Raw genomic sequence first — 18,604 nt, forward strand, 5'->3', positions numbered from 1 at the left:
TCGCTTGCATATATAGGTAGTTAAACATCTCTTTATTATTTCCTTGTGCACAAAACCGAGTGCTGTCATAAAGCATAGAAGTAAAGTTGTCTGTAGGAATTCTACATTTGCATTCAGGAACACTCCGGGGAAGAACTAGAATACAACACCACGCCTTAAACAGTCTGGGGCGAAGGCGGAAACCCGCTGGATTTGGAAAGAGCGATGACGGGGCTTAGCACGACGTGCTTCCCAGACACCCAGCTCAGGCTTCCCTGCACGAAGAGTTCTTGTTCCTTTTGCTCGACGCTCACAGACACGTTGAACGTCTTCCTCTCTCCGACCTTTGAGAATGTCAGCGTTTCCGGGGAGACGCGCACCGTCAGCGACCTGGGCGCATCCACCTTCACCGTGTATGTTGAGGCCGCCGGCCCGACATTCGTCACCGTCCTGTTCACGGTGAACGGCAATGACGTTAGCGGCACCGTTATCGTTGGGTAGTTTAGCTGAATCTCATTGATCCTCGGCAACTTTGCGCAGGTCAAGCTCGAGTTGTGCACGATGGTTGCTAGACCTTTGTCGCCGAGTTTCGAGCATATGAACCCCGCATAGTCAATGATGCTGAGCTCGTACACGAGGCCAGGATCAGCGGCTCTCACGAGGTTCACATGACCGGCGCCTATCGCATACGCATCTGCAGGCTTACCATCCTTCTCATCCAAGATTGAGCCACCGGTGCTGTTGAAGACGTATGAAGTTGTGAGAATAGCTGACTTGATGGTTGCCGGTGACCAGTCGGGATGGATGCTCTTGACAAGCGCAACGACGCCACTTATGTGTGGAGTTGCCATGGATGTGCCAGACATGATGTTGAAAGAAGAGTCTGCAATTGGTGGCCATGCAGCCAGGATTTTGACCCCCGGCGCCAATATGTCTGGCTTAAGAACACCGGCGGAGATGGGGCTTGGACCTCGGGAAGAGAAGCCTGCCACGACGGGAGCTGGCCGGACACCAAGCAATGTCTTGTTGTGGTTAAGTGCTTGTCCTTTGATGGTTATGCCATCCGTGAGATTTAGGCTAGCATCAAAGCTCCGGTCCACCGAGCCGGCGGCGACGGTGAGCAACCATGGTGCTTCATTGATGACCATGTACTGGAAGGAGCCCATGTTACCAGCTGCGCAGACGACGGTGATGCCCTTGGATATGGCGCCGAATGCACCGATAGCGATGGTGTCCAAATCGAGACTGACACTTCGTGTGATGCCGAGCGAAACCGACAGCACATCCACCCCGTCCTTGATGGCCGCATCAAAACCGGCTAGAATGGCGGATCCCGGGCAGCCGCTGTTATCGCACACCTTGTGTGGTCTTAAACCCTGTCTAGCTGTCTCTGAAGAAGTGTTTTCTGAATTTTCATAAGTGTCATGTCTGACACCGTTTTTTAGGCTAGTTTCAGTTCAGAGTTTAGTTGCTATTTTTCAGCTTGTCAGTGGTTGCGTTTTGTGCGCCCTGACTTAGTCTAGATCGTCCAGCGCGAGGCTCGAATCATGGGGATGGACGTGGTCAGTAGTGGAGCACGTTGGCTGGACATGTGTGTGTACTCTTGATGAATAAAAAGGAAAAAAGACAGAAAAACTGCTAAGTTGCGCGCAGCACCAAAATACTCTCGTGCTCTTGCCCTTTCGATCTCTCTCGTTCTCTCGAGTTTTTTTTGATCTCAGGGCGACAATTGGCATCAGAGCCAGGCTTCATCATGTCTGCCGGTCAGCACACCGGCAACACCCCGCAGCGACCCTGAGCAGCCACGGCGCTCACCAAGCCGCGGGCGTAGCAGAGTTCGGCGTGGTGGCGGAGAGATCGTGGTTCAGCGCGAAGTGGTGCGCGAGACCGGCGGCGGGAGCGGCACTCATCTCTCCTTCCCGATGCTCACGCGCGGCAGCTACACCAACTGGGCCATGGTCATGGAGGTGAACCTCCAAGCAGCGTCACTCTGGGAGGCCATCGAGGACGACACGGTCTCCCGCAAGGACGACAAGCAGGCGCTCGCCGCGCTGCTCCGCTCCACCCCGTCGGAGATGCATTGCATGCTCATCGGCAAGGGGACGGCCAAGGCGGCGTGGGAGGCGATCCGGATGGCGCACCAGGGCAACGACCGCGTGCGTGACTCACGCGTGCGGCGGCTGCGCACGGAGTTCGAGACCGTCTCCTTCAAGGACGGCGAGAGGATCGACGAGTTCGCCATGCGCCTCTCCAACATCGCCGCCGCGCTTCGTTCCCTCGGAGATCACGGCACCGTTGAGGAAGAAAAGGTCGTCAGAAAGTTTCTTTCTGTTGTCCCATCTCGTTTCGTGCAGATCGCTTTTTCGATCGAGACCCTTCTCGATCCGTCCGTGCTCACGCTCGAGGAGGTCGCTGGCCACCTGCGTGCCATGGAGGAGCGCTTGGACAGCGATCAAGGCAGCAGCGACAACCAGCTGCTCCTCACTGAGGAACAGTGGGAGGCCAGGAAGCGCCAGCCCCGTGGAGGCGCCACGGGCGGCAGCTTGAGCGGCAAAGGGGACACCCGCGGCAACGTGCGCGCCAACGACAACCGCAAGGGCGCGCCAGCCCTGCGACCTGCGTCTCCACCACGCGGCCAGAACAACGACGGCAACAGAGAGAGATGCCGCTACTGCAACAAAAAAGGACATTGGGCACGCGAGTGCCGCAAAAGGCAACGCGACGAGGCGGCGGCGGCTGCCGCGAACCTTGCCCAAGCAGAGGAAGAGTACGATGAAGAGGACGACGGGCCAGGCCTGATGATGGCCTGCGTCGAGGAGGTGTACGAGCGCGTCGAGCCTGTCGCCGTCAACGCCACGCCCACGCCGGTCGTAGAACCGGAAACCGCCGTGTGCAATCGTGGCCAGGTCTTCCTCAACGAGCAGAGAGCTGTTGTCACGCCATCTCTCGGCGACGAGCACGCAGGGGAGACCTGGTTCCTCGACACCGGCGCAACAAATCACATGACCGGCTCGCTCGACGCGTTCGCGGAGCTGGACCGGTCAGGAGCGGGCAAAGTGCGCTTCGCTGATGGATCTGTGGTTGACATCCACGGACGGGGCACCGTCGTCTTCTCCGTTGACGGGAGAGATCATCGCGTGTTCACGGAGGTGTTCTACATCCCGGCGCTGAAGAGCAGCGTGGTGAGCCTTGGGCAGCTGGATGAGGGTTGGTATGACATCCACATCCGCCGCGGCACGCTCACCGTCCACGACCATCGCCAGCGCCTCATCCTCAAGGTAAAGCGATCCGCTAACCGCCTGTACAAGCTGTCATTCACCCCAGTCCGCCCCGTGTGCCTTGCCGTGGGGCATATGTCCGATGCCTGGCGCTGGCATGCGCGGCTCGGCCATCTGCACTTCGACGGCATTCAACGGATGGTGCGCGGCGAGCTCGTGCGTGGACTGCCCCACATCGAGCACGCGGACGAACTTTGCGAGGCATGCCTCGCAGGCAAGCAGCGACGCCTACCCTTCCCTCAGAAGGCGAAATTCCGAGCGGCAGAGCCGCTCGAATTGGTGCACGGCGACCTGTGCGGGCCCATCACTCCACCGACACCTGGAGGACGCCGCTACGTGCTTGTTCTGATCGATGATCGGAGTAGGTACATGTGGGTGGAGCTCCTCGCCACCAAGGACCAAGCTGCACGCTCCATCGTCAAGTTCCAGGCCGCGGCGGAGAACGAGTGCGGCCACAAGCTCCGCGTCCTGCGTACTGATCGTGGCGGCGAGTTCACATCAGCGACCTTCTACGAGCACTGCGCGGAGACAGGGGTTCAGCGCCACCTCACCGCCCCGTACACGCCGCAGCAGAACGGCGTCGTGGAGCGCAGGAACCAGACGCTCTTGGGAATGGCACGCAGCATGCTCAAGGCCAAGCGGATGCCAAACACCTTCTGGGGAGAGGCAGTGCTGACGGCTGCTTTCATCCTCAACCGCTCATTCACACGGAGCGTCGACGGCAAGACCCCGTACGAGGCGTGGCATGGAGTGAAGCCTGACGTGCGCTTTCTGCGCGTGTTCGGCTGCGTCGGCCACGTCAAGACAACACCGCCAAACCAGCAGAAGCTCGCCAATCGGAGCTCACCCATGGTGTTCATTGGCTATGATACAGGTTCGAAGGCCTACAGGATGTACGACCCTGCATCCAAGCGCGTGCACGTGTCGCGCGACGTCATGTTTGACGAGGACAAGCGCTGGAATTGGGAGGCACCAAGGGAGCCGTCGGCGAGCAGCACGTTCACCGTGGAGTACCCTATGTACGAGACACGGACCTCCACGAGCAACAAGCAGGCCTCGGTTCCTACTGCCAGCGCATCACCGGAGCCCAGCGTTCCAGTTCACGGGGGAGCATCATCGCCCGCGACGCCCACGCCTCGCTCCATCAGCAAACCTGTGGAGTTCGTGTCGCCACCAACGACGTGGTCAGGGCAGCTCGATGCTGACGACAGCGTCACTGCGCCACACCGCGTCCGCCACATCACCGACATCCTCGACACACCTTCATCACCTCCACGACTTGCAGAGCGCCCGGTGCTGGTGGAAGAACACAGTGACGACGAGGCCCTGCATCTTCTGGAAGGAGAGGAGCCGTCATCATTCGCTGAGGCAGAGCGCGAGGACTGCTGGCGGCACGCCATGCTCGACGAGCTGCAATCGATCGATGACAACAACACTTGGACACTCACCCCTCTCCCTGCAGGCCAGCGAGCGATCGGACTCAAATGGGTGTACAAACTGAAGAAGGATGAGCACGGGAACGTGGTGAAGCACAAGGCCCGGCTCGTGGCAAAGGGATATGTCCAGCGCGCCGGCATGGACTTCGACGAGGTTTTCGCGCCGGTGGCCAGGCTGGAGTCCGTGCGGCTCATCCTTGCACTGGCTGCACATCACGGTTGGGAGGTGCATCACATGGATGTGAAGTCCACCTTCCTCAACGGCGAGCTGGAGGAGGTGGTCTACGTGACCCAGCCACCGGGCTTCCTTGCCGACGGCCGTGAACGGGACGAGTACAAACTGCACTAGGCGTTGTATGGCCTGAGGCAGGCGCCGCGCGCGTGGAACTCCAAGCTGGACGCCAGCCTCGTCTCTCTCGGCTTCACTCGAAGTGCCACCGAGCACGGCGTGTACGCGAGGGGAACGGATCACGAGCTGCTGATCGTCGGAGTCTACGTCGATGATCTCGTCATCACCGGCGCTCGGAAACAGGAGGTGCTCAATTTCAAGGAGGAAATGAAGCAGATGTTCAGCATGAGCGACCTCGGGTTGCTGCGGTACTACCTCGGGCTGGAGGTCAAGCAGGGGACGCGGTGCACCACGATCACGCAATCAGCCTACGCCGCTAAGCTCCTTGAGAAAGCTGGCATGGCAGGTTGCAACTCTGTGCACGCGCCAATGGAGACAAGGTGTCGCCTTAGCAAGGAGAGCAAGGAGGCAGCGGTGGATGCAACTTTCTACAGAAGCGTCATCGGCAGCCTCCGGTACCTGGTTCACACCTGTGCGGATATTTCGTTCGCCGTCGGGTTCCTGAGTCGCTTCATGGAGGCACCGGCGGGAGATCACCTCGCGGCTGTCAAGCACCTGCTCCGCTACATTGCTGGCACACTCACGCATGGGTGTGTGTACCGCCACGGCGACGGCGAGACACTGACAGGCTTCAGCGATTCAGATCATGCCGGTGATGTGGACTCCAGGAAGAGCACGTCGGGAGTGCTGTTCTTCCTTGGCGACAGCCCCGTCAGCTGGCAGTCCCAGAAGCAAAAGGTCGTCGCCACATCGTCGTGCGAGGCGGAGTACATTGCGGCAGCAACAGCTGCGTGCCAGGGCGTTTGGCTCGCTCGTCTCCTCGGTGAGCTGCTGAACAAGGATGCTGTTCCAACACGATCTTCATCGACAATAAGTCAGCAATCTCACTCTGCAAGAATCCCGTACCCCATGATCGCAGTAAGCATATCGATCTCCGATACCATTTTATTCGAGATTGTGTCGAGAAAGGAACAGTTGATGTGGAGTTCATCGGGACAGGTGAACAGAGAGCTGATCTTCTGACAAAGCCACTTGGGCGTGTACGTTTTCTGGAGTTGCGCAGCAAGGTGGGGATCGTCGATGTCAAGTCAGTGAGCCAGGGTTGAGGGGGAGATTGTGGTCTTAAACCCTGTCTAGCTGCCTCTGAAGAAGTGTTTTCTGAATTTTCATAAGTGTCATGTCTGACACCGTTTTTTAGGCTAGTTTCAGTTCAGAGTTTAGTTGCTATTTTTCAGCTTGTCAGTGGTTGCGTTTTGTGCGCCCTGACTTAGTCTAGATCGTCCAGCGCGAGGCTCGAATCATGGGGATGGACATGGTCAGTAGTGGAGCACGTTGCCTGGACATGTGTGTGTACTCTTGATGAATAAAAAGGAAAAAAGACAGAAAAGCTGCTAAGTTGCACGCAGCACCAAAATACTCTCGTGCTCTTGCCCTTTCGATCTCTCTCGTTCTCTCGAGTTTTTTTTTTATCTCAGGGCGACACCTTGTACATGGCGATGTGCGCGCCGGGAGCGATTCTGGCCACCGTGCCAGGGGCCAGGCCATGGAACGACGCGTCGCTGACGAAGTTCCCCGCGGCCGTCGATGAGGTGTGCGTCCCGTGCCCGAGCAGATCGCCGGAGTCGCCCCCAAGGAAGGACTGTGCACCGATGAGCTTGTTGTTGCAGTGGGCCAACGAGTCTTTGCACGAGCCCTTCCACCTCGCCGGGGGCGGCGGGATGCCGTGGTCGCTGAAGGAATGGTGCGCCGCATAGATGCCGGAATCAAGGAGCCCGATGATGACCCCCTTCCCGTAGCCGGCGTCGCTCCAGAACCCGGTGCCGTTCCTCAGCCCGAGGAACTCCGGCGTGTGCGTGGTCATGAGCTGCAGCGTTTGGTCCGGGAACGCGCGTATGAACCCCGGCTTCTTGGCCACCGCGTCGAGCTCCCCCTCGGTGAGCTTCGCGGCAAAGCCGCTGATAGCTTCGGTGTAGGAGTGGAGAAGACGAGGCTCGCCGGTGTTGGTGTACCAACTTGGCAAGAAAGACTCGTGCCATCGGCGTTGCTCTTCTTCGCCGGCGTTCAAGCTCGGCGGCTCGACCACAAGCACGATGTAAGTGCGATAAGCAGATCTTTCCATGGTGTCCTGCAGCTGGACCCTTGGATTAGATGAAGATGGATCGACATTGCAGAGTGTAGTTGTAGCAGAGAGTGTGGTTAATAAGACAAGTGGCAGTAAGAGATTGGTAAATGGTGCCATTTGTGAAGCCACACGCCTACACTACAGAGGAAGAACGATGGCGATGTGGTGTCTCCAGTCACCCGGTGATGTCCATTTATATGGAAAGCGATGCATGTGTTGAAAATCAATTATGGTAGAAATTAATAATCGGCTTTATATCAAGCGCTTGTAAAAAGATATGGTACAATTAATGTGTTTTAAATCTTATAAATATGGGAGGCTAGATATGTGTGCATGATGAATCGGGTGAGATTTGAATAATCAATATGGCAATCTTTTTACGTAAGGTATTTAATGAAGCAAATTAACATCTCCGTTGTTAATGCACCATAAATGGCATGTTATCATTAATCAATGAAAATATCAAAGTGACGAAATCTAGCGAGATTGAACCGATCCGGGGTCGAAACTGCATTTGTGCCCAATCACACCAACTCGCAGATGATACACGTGCCACGGGCCCATGTTTATTCTTTCTTTCTAGAATATACACCGAAACAGGTGTATCATTGATTTAGAAATTAAAAAAATGTTGGCTACTTTGGTACCCTCTTCCTCTTTTCACCGGCAACATGTTATGTTTTGTACGTCTATATACTCCCTCCATCCGAAATTATTTGTCGAAATATTACATGTATCTAGATGTCTTTTGCACATAGATACATCCGTATTTAGACAAATTTAAGACGAGTAATACCGGCCGGAGGCAGTATTTTTTTTTAGAGGTTTTGTACGCCTATATACATACATGGCTAGAAAATGCTAACGGGCCCAGAAAAAAATAATATAACGAGGCTGCTCCTAGAGGCTAGAGCCCACGTGTCCTACCAGCTATTGGATCGTTGGGCTCATTTCTGGTCGATTGTCTTCCTCTATTGTTTGTTTGGAAGCAAAACTAGAGCCCAGAGGAAACAAATTTGACCCGCAGGAAGTAGAAACAATAAATGAAATGCCCTAAAAAAAGAAACAATAAATGAAAAACGGCAGCAAAAAAATCAAGTTCACATAGCAATCGGTGGGGACTAATCAAATTCATTCCATCAACAAGATGCAATATAGCAAAATCGCTAGTCACCAGATCAACAGAAGAGTGAGGGAAGCCATCGAGCCAAACTCGCCGGTTTTGACGACATAGCCCGCCATTATTAACCTACAAGTTGATGACCTACCTTGTTACTTGCAACCTCTTGGGCAATGCAGAATTTTAGCATGTCAATAAATCAAATAAAATTAAGCATGCTTCCAATAACACGAATTAGGATGACCAACATTTTGTCTCATCTTCAGAGAGAACATGCAGCAACTTGATTCTGATCTTCAGACTCTGATCTCCAACCTGAAAAACACCATTGCCTCAAGTTAAAGATGCCTCGTGAACTGATCGCTGCTCTACATTTCTCCTGAAGGCCTGCCTCTCCAGCCCTGATTGATTCGCTAGTGGAGACACCCAAGGGGGCCGGCCAAGGAGAACAGAAGTGTTCTTTCTGAAGCTTAATCATGGTGTTGATTTGGCCTTGTTTTCTCGCCTTTACCTTTAAACTTTAAAAACTGTTTAGCCATGCACCGAAATTAAATCAGTTGATGAAACTGAAGAACGGCAGCACAAGCTATCATCACATTCGTGCAAGGTTAGGTTGGACATAGTTGCTGGACAGTTCTCTATTTATTTGCCTGATATTCTTGTGAAACAAGACCTAAGACAAGAATGACTAAAGCGATAACAAACACGAGATGGAAATTACAGAGACATAATTTAGGAGTTTCGTTTTAACTAGCGTATGTGCATTTGGGTTGTTGGCAGTCTCTAGCAAAATGTTACAAGACTGCGGTTACAGAATCTCTGAAGGAAAAACAAATGATGCAACAGGCTCCAGACAAGCACTTGGCAGTGGATGAAATACAACAGCTTCCCAGTATCCGCATATCGTTTGGCCATCTACAGACTCGCTCTACTTCAAATCCGTGCCAATCTTTGTGGGACAATTAATTGATTGTGTATATTATTATCATTAACAAGTCGATCAAATGATCTTAGAACACTTGAATCGCATTATACCAAGACATGTAAATGACACCGTACCCACCAAATGCAGGGAAAATGGCCAATGAATCCCGAGATACAGAATTTGCAGGAACACTGAGGGAAAATGGCCAATGAAATACCGACTCATAAAAAACTACATGATGGAGAATTTGCTGGAGCGCTTCATTTGCATTAAGACAGAGGGCTAAAGCATAACTCTTGTGTTTTCTGAAAGAAGGGACGGCTACAGAGCACATGTAGCTATATACTCATTCCCGAAAGAGCGACAATTGGGCTCCGCACGACGTGCTTCCCCGACATCCAGCTCAGACTTCCCTCTAGGAAAAACTGTTTCTCGTCGTGTTTGCCGCACACCACAGACACGCTGAACGTCTTCCTCTCTCCGATCTTTGTGAATGTCAGCGTTCCTGGGGAGGCGTGCACCGCCATCGACTTAGACGCCTCCACCTTCGCCGTGTACGTCGCTGTCGCCGGCCCGACGTTGGTCACCGTCCGATTCACAGTGAATGGTGTCGGCTTCAGCTGTACGGTTATCGTCGGGTAGTTGAGCTGGACCTCATTGATCTTTGGCAGCTTAGCGCAGGTCAAGCTTGAGTCGTGCACGATGATTGCCAGGCCTTCGTCGCCGAGTTTCGAGCAGATGAAGCCGGCATACTCAGTGGTGCTGATTTCGTACACGAGGCCAGGGTCGGCGGCTCTAGCAGGGTTCACATGGCCGGCGCCTTTCATGTACGGACTGGCTTTCTCGTGCCTGTGATCCAAGATTGGCCCACCATCATTGCTGACGGCGTCCGCCGTTGTTAGGATGGCCAACTTGATGGCTGCCGGTGACCAGCTGGGATGGATGCTCTTGACAAGCGCGGCCACGCCACTGACGTGCGGCGTCGCCATGGATGTGCCGGATGAGACCTTGAAAGGCGTCGCCGCAAGAGCTGAGTAGTCCTCATTTGGCGTCCACGCGGCGAGGATGTTGAGCCCCGGCGCCAATATGTCCGGCTTGAGCACGCGTGGCGCTTGGACCGCGGGAAGAGAACCAAGCCACGATGGGAGCCGGACGGACACCAAGCAACGTGTTATTGTAGTACACGAGAGCTGCAGAGCCGTTTGCAGCAGCCCTTTCTCTCGCGTAAGATGTAATGACGCCGCCGTCGTGCGCAGTCATCTGCACCACACTGGAGTTGTAGAACCGAAGAATGGTGGAATATTGAGTGACCATGTCATTGTACAGCACCATGCCTGCTGCACCAGCACCCATTATGTGATGGATCTCGGCCTCTTGCTCCTGGGTGAAGCTGTTCTCGCAAACCAGGATCTTCCCGGCGAGATGGCTGACATCGTCATACTTGCAATCTGGCAGTTTCTCATCGTAGTGGAGAGGGTACGATCTCGAGCTCGGCTTCTTCGGGAATTGGGTAAGCGCTTCTCCTTGGACGCTTCGTCCGTTGCCGAGATGCACGCCGGCACCGAAGCTCCGGTCCACAGAGCCGGCGGCGACCGTCAGCTGCCATGGCGCATCGTTTTTGACTGAGCTGCGGGTGCTGCCACTGTTGCCGGCAGCGCACACCACGACGATGCCCTTGGACACGGCGCTGAAGGAGCCAATAGAGATGGCATTCTTGTAGTCATCGAAGATGTTGCCGCTGTCGGCAAGCGAGATTGATAGCACGTCCACCCCGTCCTTGATGGCCGCATCGATCCCGGCCAATATGGCGAATTCCTCACAGTCACCGGCTTTGCACACCTTGTACATGGCGATGTGCGCGCCAGGAGCGATCCCGGTTGCGATGCCCGAACCATGGCCATGGAACGACGCGCCACTGACGAAGTTCCCGGCGGCCGTGGACGAGGTCTGTGTCCCATGCCCGTCCTGGTCATGGGAGTCAACTCCGACAAAGGATGTGACACCGACGAGTTTGTTGTTACAGTGGGCCGCCTTGCACCAGCCCTTCCACCTCGCCGGGGGCGGCGAGATGCCGTGGTCACCAAAGGAAGGGTGTGCCGCATAGATGCCGGTGTCGAGCAACCCGATGATGACTCCCTTCCCGTAACCGGCGTTGCTCCAGAACCCGGTGCAGTTCCTCAGCCCAAGGAACTCCGGCGTGTGCGTTGTCATGAGCTGCAACGTTCGGTCCGGGAACGCGCGTATGAACCCCGGCTTCTTGGCCATCGCGTCAAGCTCTGACTTGGTGAGCTTCGCTGCGAAGCCGCTGAAAGCTTCGGTGTAGGAGTGGAGAAGACGAGGCTCACCGGTGTTGGTGCGCCAACTCGGCAAGAAAGACTCGTGCCATCGGTGGTGCTCAGCTTCACCGGCGCTCGAGCTCGGCGGCTCGACGATGTAAGTGCCATAAGCAGATCTTTCCATGGTGCCCTGCTGCACCCTTGCATCAGCTGAAGATGGATCGATGTAAGAGAGTGCGGGTGTAGCAGAGAGAGTGGCTAGCAAGAGAAGTTGTGGTAGCAAGAGATTGTTGAACGGCGCCATTTTTTAAGACACACGACCGAGGAAGACGATGGCGATGCGGTGTCTATCACGGACCCAGGCCAATGATGCTCATTTATATATGGCAAAAAGGTGGAACCCGATCACAAAAGATATGGCGAGTATTGAATGTGCTGAAAATCAGTTATGATAGATATTAAATGATTATCATTTGGAGGGGTAGAAATTAATGAATGTTTGAGAGTACTCGTAGCAAGATATTACACCAATATGTTCCAAAACTTGAATATCTGGTAAGATTTCGGAGGAGGGTAGATATGTTTGCATGATGAATCCTGGAGATGTGAAAAATAATACTACTCCCTCCAATCCATATTAGTTGTTGAAATATTACATGTATCTAGACATTTTTTAGGCATAGATACATCCATATTTGGACAAATTTGAGACAATTAATATGGATCGGATGGAGGGAGTACAATATTTCTTTCATTATGTATTTCAATTAAAGCGAAGGTATTAATTTAATGATGCAAATTAACCTCGGGTAGGATGAGACAATTGATTTAATGTCTCATTCCGTAGGCCCCTCGGGCGGGCAAAAACACCAGGACGACTGGGATTGACGCGTACCCCTTCGCCTGTCGTGGCAGTTTTGTAAATATCGCCGCGTACAATCCAGTGTATGGCACTCGAAAGCCCATATGGGTCGCAAGGGGTTGTACGCGGCTGTATTCGTTAACGTCGACCTGTATATGTATTCGAGGGCGTCGACATGTATATGTACTTGGACAGCATATGCCCGTTATGGAATAAAACCCACGTCGTCCGCATCGACTGCCCTCACGCCTCCCTCTGATCTAGCGGGAAAAAAACATCCCGGACGCACACCACCTCCGGCGATGTAGCGAATGCGCGGAGCAGACGACGTCGTGGCAGTTGTGAAGGAAGCCGTCATTGTGACAGATCCAGTGGAGTAGGAGGAGGCCGTGATCGTAACAGAGAGGAGGAGGCCATGATCGTGGCAGATCCAGCAGAGGAGGAGGAAGGCGTGACCCGGTGGAAAAGGCAACGGCAGGTGCGGTGACGTCTTTGCCGTCCGTCCTCGTCGCAGGGTCCAATCCCCGCCAGGAGAAGGACGATGCCGTCGGCGTCATCAACCCCATGCAACAGCCGATCGACGGAGACAACTCCGATGACTCGGACGACTACGGCGGAGCTCGATCCAATCCATCACGGGTCGGTGTTTGAGGACGTCGTCAGCGATGAGCAAGACCAAGATTTAAATCCTGGCGGTTAAGGCCACATCGGCTGTGGATTAACATGCCGATAATCATGCAAACACTTCTCATGCCAAGATTTAAATCGAATTAAGATCGAACTAATAGTTAGTAAGTTCATAAATTAATAGAGCCGATCACAAAGGAGAGGACTAGTTAATACATTAATTTAAACTTTGTAAAATACTAATACTAAGAACTACTTGGACGCGTCGGCGCCGTCGTCGTGCACGGCGGCTCCATCGTCATCCACAGCGGCTCCGTCTTCAGGGCGGGAGGCGCGTCGCTGCGTCGCGCGGGCGCTCTCCGCCTCATCCTGTGCCGGCGAGCGGGTGCGGTCGGCGCTCTCCGCGTCGCACTCCCCGTTGCTTCCCGTGGAGCACTCTCCGATGCTCTCCACGAAGATCTCCTCGTGGTAGGGATTGCCGCGTCCCCCAAATCCGCGGCGGCCGGGGTTACAACCCGGCAGGAAGCCAGGCATATGGTTTCCCCGCCTCGGGGCCAAACGAGTCCGGTGTCCCCCAATTACGCCACGGGTCCGTTCCCGGAGATCCGGAAACAAATCGTCCAACGCCACCCAGCCGGTAGGCGGGTAGACAATACGGCGAGACTGCACTGGCATTGGAAACCGGCGAGAAGACCGCCTTAATACCCCACCTGCTGTGCAACTCCGCGGTTAGCATATGTGACAGGCGATACTACTGTGCCACACTCTCCCCGTGATAGAAAAATGCCTTAATCACGTAGTGGTGATCGAACGAGACCACTCCGTCGATATATGTGACCGGCCGCCGGAGTTTCCACGGAGATCCGTGTCGAAGGATGGCGAGGTGGAGTCGAATCACTTCCGCCGGACAGAATAACAGATGGAGGCCGCCGCAAGATTTTTGGAAACCGCCAACCAGGAGTGTGTATCGCGAGCGTGATTTCTGGCGTTGATCCAGCCGTTTTTCTTTTTCTTTTTGTTTTCTTTTTGTTTTCCTTTTTCTTTTTACATTCGCCGGCGGCCTCACAACTTAATGACTAGAAATCCAGCACCATCGCCCCTGGTATTCTTCATTTATAAAGTCTTGCCCACGAATGATAAATGCGTGGAAATTGATTTGGCAGAAGTTATTGACTGGAAATCCAGCGCTAAGCTAATCATCCGGTGTTCTCCAGTTATACACGTCCTACCCACGAATGATCAACATGCTGAAAATAACGTTCTAGTCGTTCTAGTACTCAACAATGATCATTGTGCTGAAATTGATTTGGCATAACTTAATTACCAGAAATCCAGCCCAGGGGCAGCAAGATATAGCAACTTTGATTTGTGTAAAATCTGGTAAGAAGGAAGATTGTATGTGCATGCTGATATGCAGTGATCTGGCCGACAGTGCGGCTAATTAAGGACTGAAACTTATAAATTAGATATGTATTATCATAATTGGAACGTAATTAAGTGTTACTGGAACTGATTTCTTTTACTTGTGTCAATAACACAAGAATGGAAAACTTGTCCTGGCCATTGGCCTTAGGCACATCCGCAAGAAGCAGGAAGATAAAGTTACCACGACATAGCATCTGACAAGCCAAGGGGAATTCAGTGGACAAATTACCAAACATTCACCATGTCTGTCTGATCAAAGTAGCACCCGGTCGGCCCGTCCTCGGGGAGCAAGGCCAGCATGACCGGTCCCCTTGCGCCTTGCTCGGGCGTCAGGATCCCCAGGTTCCAGTTGATGTCGGTCTTGACAAAGCCAGGGCGCACGCAGTTGATGCGCATCTCCGGGTGCCGCCTTGCCAGGATCCTGGTGTAGAGGTTGATCACCATCTTCGTCACGCTGTAAGCCGGCAGCATCATCGGCCACCCTGCCTCTTCGAGCCGCCCGTTCTTCAGGTCTTCCATGAAAGTGTTCAGCACCGTTTCTATTCTCGCTTCGTCCCAGATGTCGATGTTGCTCAAGTCGTTCCTTAGCTTCTCATTTGGCATTCGCTGGCACCAAAATTGAAAATGTGAGATAACATAAATAATGATCTGGTAAAATAAAATTTTGTCAGTTGTTACAGTATTGGAGGATTTTGAAGAACTGCACATACCTTCGACTCTGACGAAAGGGAGGAAGCATTGACAATCCTTGCTCCTGACGTGGATAGATTCAATAGAGGAAGGAGAGCTTCTGTTACCCTCTTGCATCCATAGTAATTGGTGTTGAGACAATTCGATGCTACATCATAGGTATTCTGGAACACATCTTTGAGCAAATTGGCTGCTCTGCCGGATGTCTGAATCACAAAGAAGTTGAAATTGAACATTGGTGATGCTGTGTAGGGATTATTCATAGGCATATCAGAATTTATTTATTTTGGATTAAGCAAAACAGGATTCTTTAATGAAATTGAAACTACAAGAACGAGTCTATAATTCTTCAGATGGCGAAAAAAAATCCATACCCATGTCTCTGCATCAAGGTTCAAAGCTTTCAGGCCTTCCTCATCTGCTGCAACTCCTATAACTGCTGCATTGTTAACCTGCATTACACATCCTATCCTCATATACATGTTCCCAAAGAAGATGCATAAGTGATGCCACTTAACTAATACCAAACAAACAAAGAAACTCCATTTACCAGAATGTCAAGCTTCCCGTATCTGCTCTCGATGTACCGTGCTAAAGAGGTGACGCTACCATCATCTGTGACATCGAGCGGGTGGAGGATTACGTTGTCGAGGTTAGACTCGCGGCAAATGGACTCGACGGCATCCTTCCCTCTCTTCTCATCCCTTGCCGTGAGAATGACTGTCACGCCTTGTACAGCAAGCTGGCGGCACACCTCCAAGCCAACCCCTCTGTTCCCACCAGTGACCACTGCAAGCCTGATGCACAAGCAAAAAAAATAAAAATTAGCATGTATCCCTGTCCATTTCAGCTCAAACAGTAGCAGTAACAGATATGGGATGATGCATACACCTAACTAGTAAAGTGATCTGCTTGGCCTGAATTTTCCCACTGAAGAATATAAAATGCAGATAATCTGCCAAGTAAAATTGCAGAAAAACCGTGGATCTGGGCAACCACTAAGCATCGAGCAAAGATGCTGGAACAAGTCAACAAACAAAGAAAAAAGTCAACAAGCAACCAAGGGCACAAAAGAGCACCACTGCCAATTGGAAGCACCAACAAATTTGCGGAAACGCGATATACCCAATCCAAGCTACACCAGATCAGGAATGGCGAGCGGAAACTGATAGTAGGATTCATCTTATACATCATCTAACCTACAACAGGAGCAATGGGAACAAAAAAAATCTGCAGTGCGCATCCAGTCACTAGATCACTTGCAGGCACAAATCTGCTGAGCAGAGCTGCTACGAACCTGTGTGGTGCCTGCTTCGCGTCGGCGGCGGCGGAGGCGCTCGGCGGCGTCTCCATCCGGACGGCGAGGAAGGTTCGTTGGGAGCGGAGGCGGAGGCGGAGAGCAGGCCCGAGCAGATGGCGGCCGCGTGGGGTGGTGGGTGCCGGGGGTTGGTGGGTCATTAGGCTCCAGGTTAACCCTAAAACGTCCTCCTAATCTCCAGATTAGTATACTAATTGTCTTTGCGCTCACTCGTGAGTTGGTTCCCCCGTCTTCCTCGCCAGCGCCGGCGCCGCCCGCCGCCGCCCGGGAGTTGCTGGGTCGGCTCTGCGTTGCGGGGCCCGCGATCCAGTCAGAGGCTCGGAGTGAGACCGGTGACTCTGACTTTTCAGCGCCTAGTTGCCAACCGTCAACGCAGGGTCTCCCGCCTACTTTTTGTTTTTGTTTTTTTAGAGCACTCCTTTTTTCTTTGTACAACGCTTCTAAGGCCGCGGCCCAGCACGCGGAAGAAAGTGGAAGGGATAACTAGGCCAAAGCCCAATTAGAGGTCGCGTCTCCATTGGGCTCCCATGTCTGCAATAGCGACTGCGAACTGAGCATGTATGTCGTCCCAGTCCCAGACTGTGGTTAGCAGGCTTGTTATTATTCACCCAGTTTGGGCCCTTAAAATGTGGTTAGATAGAAGCCCATCAAGCAGGTCCACGAAGACCCATAGCTGACTCGTCCTTATTCCCTCTGCGTTCATCTCGCCGTTTAGTTCAGGGCTTTGGAGGCGGCGATCGATTTGCTTCCACCTCATTCCCATTCCCATGGAGGACGACGACGATGTCGACGGCGTTCTTCCGGCCTACATCGAGGAGGACGAAGAAGAGGCCATGGACGCGAAGCAGCAGCGACGCCAGCAGAGCATCAAGCCTCGGAAGATGATGCCCTGGGAGCTCGCCACGCCGGAGGAGAAGGCCAAGGAGGAAGTCAGACGGGCTCTGGAGGACGAGCTCTACGAGCACGGCCCCAAGACGGGATCCGGCTCCTACACCCGCCTCTGGTTCCTCGACCTCACCGTCTTCGACCTCGACGAAGAGAGTATGTGCTACAGATCTCAACTTGTTATTATCCTTTGAGCTGTTGTTATCACAGTCGATCTCAGCTTCTTCTACCTTGAGACTCTTGCCACGTTGTAAACTAACTTCACTCTATTTTGTCTCTCGATCTCAGCACGGTATGGTCCGATGCGCTACATGATCGAATTCGGTTATCACGGATAACAATAGGTTGTGTGACTCGTTAAACGTACTCTCTCTGAAGATAGTGTCCTCGGATATTGGCTACCCAGTAAATGTGTATGGGACCGTGATAGTCAGAGACGAACTGGATTATAGGTGTATCAGCATCTTCCGACGCGACAGAAGCAATTGCCAAGTAGTCCGGTCAGAGGTACATAACAGCACAGCCCTTTATTTGCATCTTGCTGATCTGCAAATTTCTCTTGCAGTTACTAGAAGTCTTGGTGATGCCACTGTAAAGGAACATATGTTCTTAGAGCAAAGTCAATGTACAATAAAAATGCCACTGTATTACTTGAAGGAACATTTTGTTTACTCCTTGTGTAACCTTCTCTGTAGAATGAAGATCTGATTCTGACTGGCCCAACTAGAGGAGTTGTTTATCTTGGTGGAGCTTTCTTCGAGATAAATCTTAAGATCAACGAAGATGAAGAGCGCAATGACAGACAATTTAGCAAAGCATTGATTGACGTGATGCTTAGCCTAGTAATTGTCAGGAGAATGACCCCGAGTAGGGTTACGCCGACACATTAGCCGAGATGATGAAGACAAAGCCGGCACAGGCATGTACATCGGTATCCTTAAGCTGAACTAATATCAGGCCGGCATACCAAGGATATGCCGGCATGCCTATCTTGTCTTATGTGGTTGCAGGATAAGTACGAGCAGTCCAATTTCGGCCACCGCCGAGACGTGGCAACGGTCTTATCCTTATCACATGGCGCAAAGTAAAGCAACACCCTTTTTATCACGGGAGATCAGTCGCTGCTTACGTCGTAGTGCCAGACGACTACGCAAAGAAGCACCGAAAGAGAACCGATGACGAAGCCGGCGCGCGCGTGGCTACAGTACGTGTTGCCAGACGACAGGAAAAGTAAAACTGCCTTGTCCCCCGCCGTGCGCCCCAGAGGGAACCGAAGGACGTGCCTGGCGGGGCCCGTAGAAGATAAGGTTAG

At 52.9% G+C, this 18,604-nt stretch overlaps 2 protein-coding genes and 1 pseudogene across 3 annotated transcripts; 1 reads left to right on the forward strand and 2 right to left on the reverse strand.

Moving 5' to 3' along the window:
- Window positions 1-38: 38 nt before the first annotated feature.
- LOC100823318 lies at window positions 39-11,789 on the reverse strand (annotated as a pseudogene).
- Window positions 11,790-14,429: 2,640 nt separating this feature from the next.
- LOC104583414 (short-chain dehydrogenase/reductase 2b) lies at window positions 14,430-16,724 on the reverse strand. Its single transcript, XM_010235460.3, has 5 exons — window positions 16,387-16,724; window positions 15,640-15,886; window positions 15,464-15,541; window positions 15,110-15,295; window positions 14,430-15,005 (listed from the first exon to the last, which is right to left on the reverse strand). Exons 1-5 carry the CDS (start codon window positions 16,545-16,547, stop codon window positions 14,625-14,627), a joined length of 1,053 nt encoding a protein of 350 aa, XP_010233762.1. The 5' UTR covers window positions 16,548-16,724; the 3' UTR covers window positions 14,430-14,624.
- Window positions 16,725-17,074: 350 nt separating this feature from the next.
- On the forward strand, window positions 17,075-18,289 carry LOC100823626. 2 transcript variants are annotated; one of them, XR_731138.2, is made up of 3 exons: window positions 17,075-17,448; window positions 17,581-17,799; window positions 17,988-18,289. XR_731138.2 is itself a non-coding variant. In XM_010235469.3 (2 exons), the coding sequence occupies exons 1-2, from the start codon at window positions 17,175-17,177 to the stop codon at window positions 17,628-17,630; spliced, it is 324 nt and encodes a 107-aa protein (XP_010233771.1). In that variant the 5' UTR covers window positions 17,075-17,174; the 3' UTR covers window positions 17,631-17,975. The 2 variants fall into 2 exon arrangements, 1 of the variants encoding a protein (XP_010233771.1); XM_010235469.3 differs by lacking the exon at window positions 17,988-18,289 and having other exon boundaries at window positions 17,581-17,975.
- The last annotated feature ends 315 nt before the right edge of the window (window positions 18,290-18,604 follow it).

The sequence above is a fragment of the Brachypodium distachyon genome, chromosome 1 (assembly GCF_000005505.3).
Source record: "Brachypodium distachyon strain Bd21 chromosome 1, Brachypodium_distachyon_v3.0, whole genome shotgun sequence".
Taxonomy (NCBI): domain Eukaryota; kingdom Viridiplantae; phylum Streptophyta; class Magnoliopsida; order Poales; family Poaceae; genus Brachypodium; species Brachypodium distachyon.

Coding starts and splice junctions, on each gene's coding strand:
- LOC104583414 (XM_010235460.3), bottom strand. CDS start 16,547: ATGACCCACCAACCCCCGGCACCCACCACCCCACGCGGCCGCCATCTG. Junction 15,542..15,639: donor ACGGGAAGCTTGACATTCTG/GTAAATGGAGTT, acceptor TGTGTAATGCAG/GTTAACAATGCAGCAGTTAT. Junction 15,006..15,109: donor CCCTTTCGTCAGAGTCGAAG/GTATGTGCAGTT, acceptor TTTTGGTGCCAG/CGAATGCCAAATGAGAAGCT.
- LOC100823626 (XM_010235469.3), top strand. CDS start 17,175: ATGGAGGACGACGACGATGTCGACGGCGTTCTTCCGGCCTACATCGAG. Junction 17,449..17,580: donor CTTCGACCTCGACGAAGAGA/GTATGTGCTACA, acceptor TCTCGATCTCAG/CACGGTATGGTCCGATGCGC.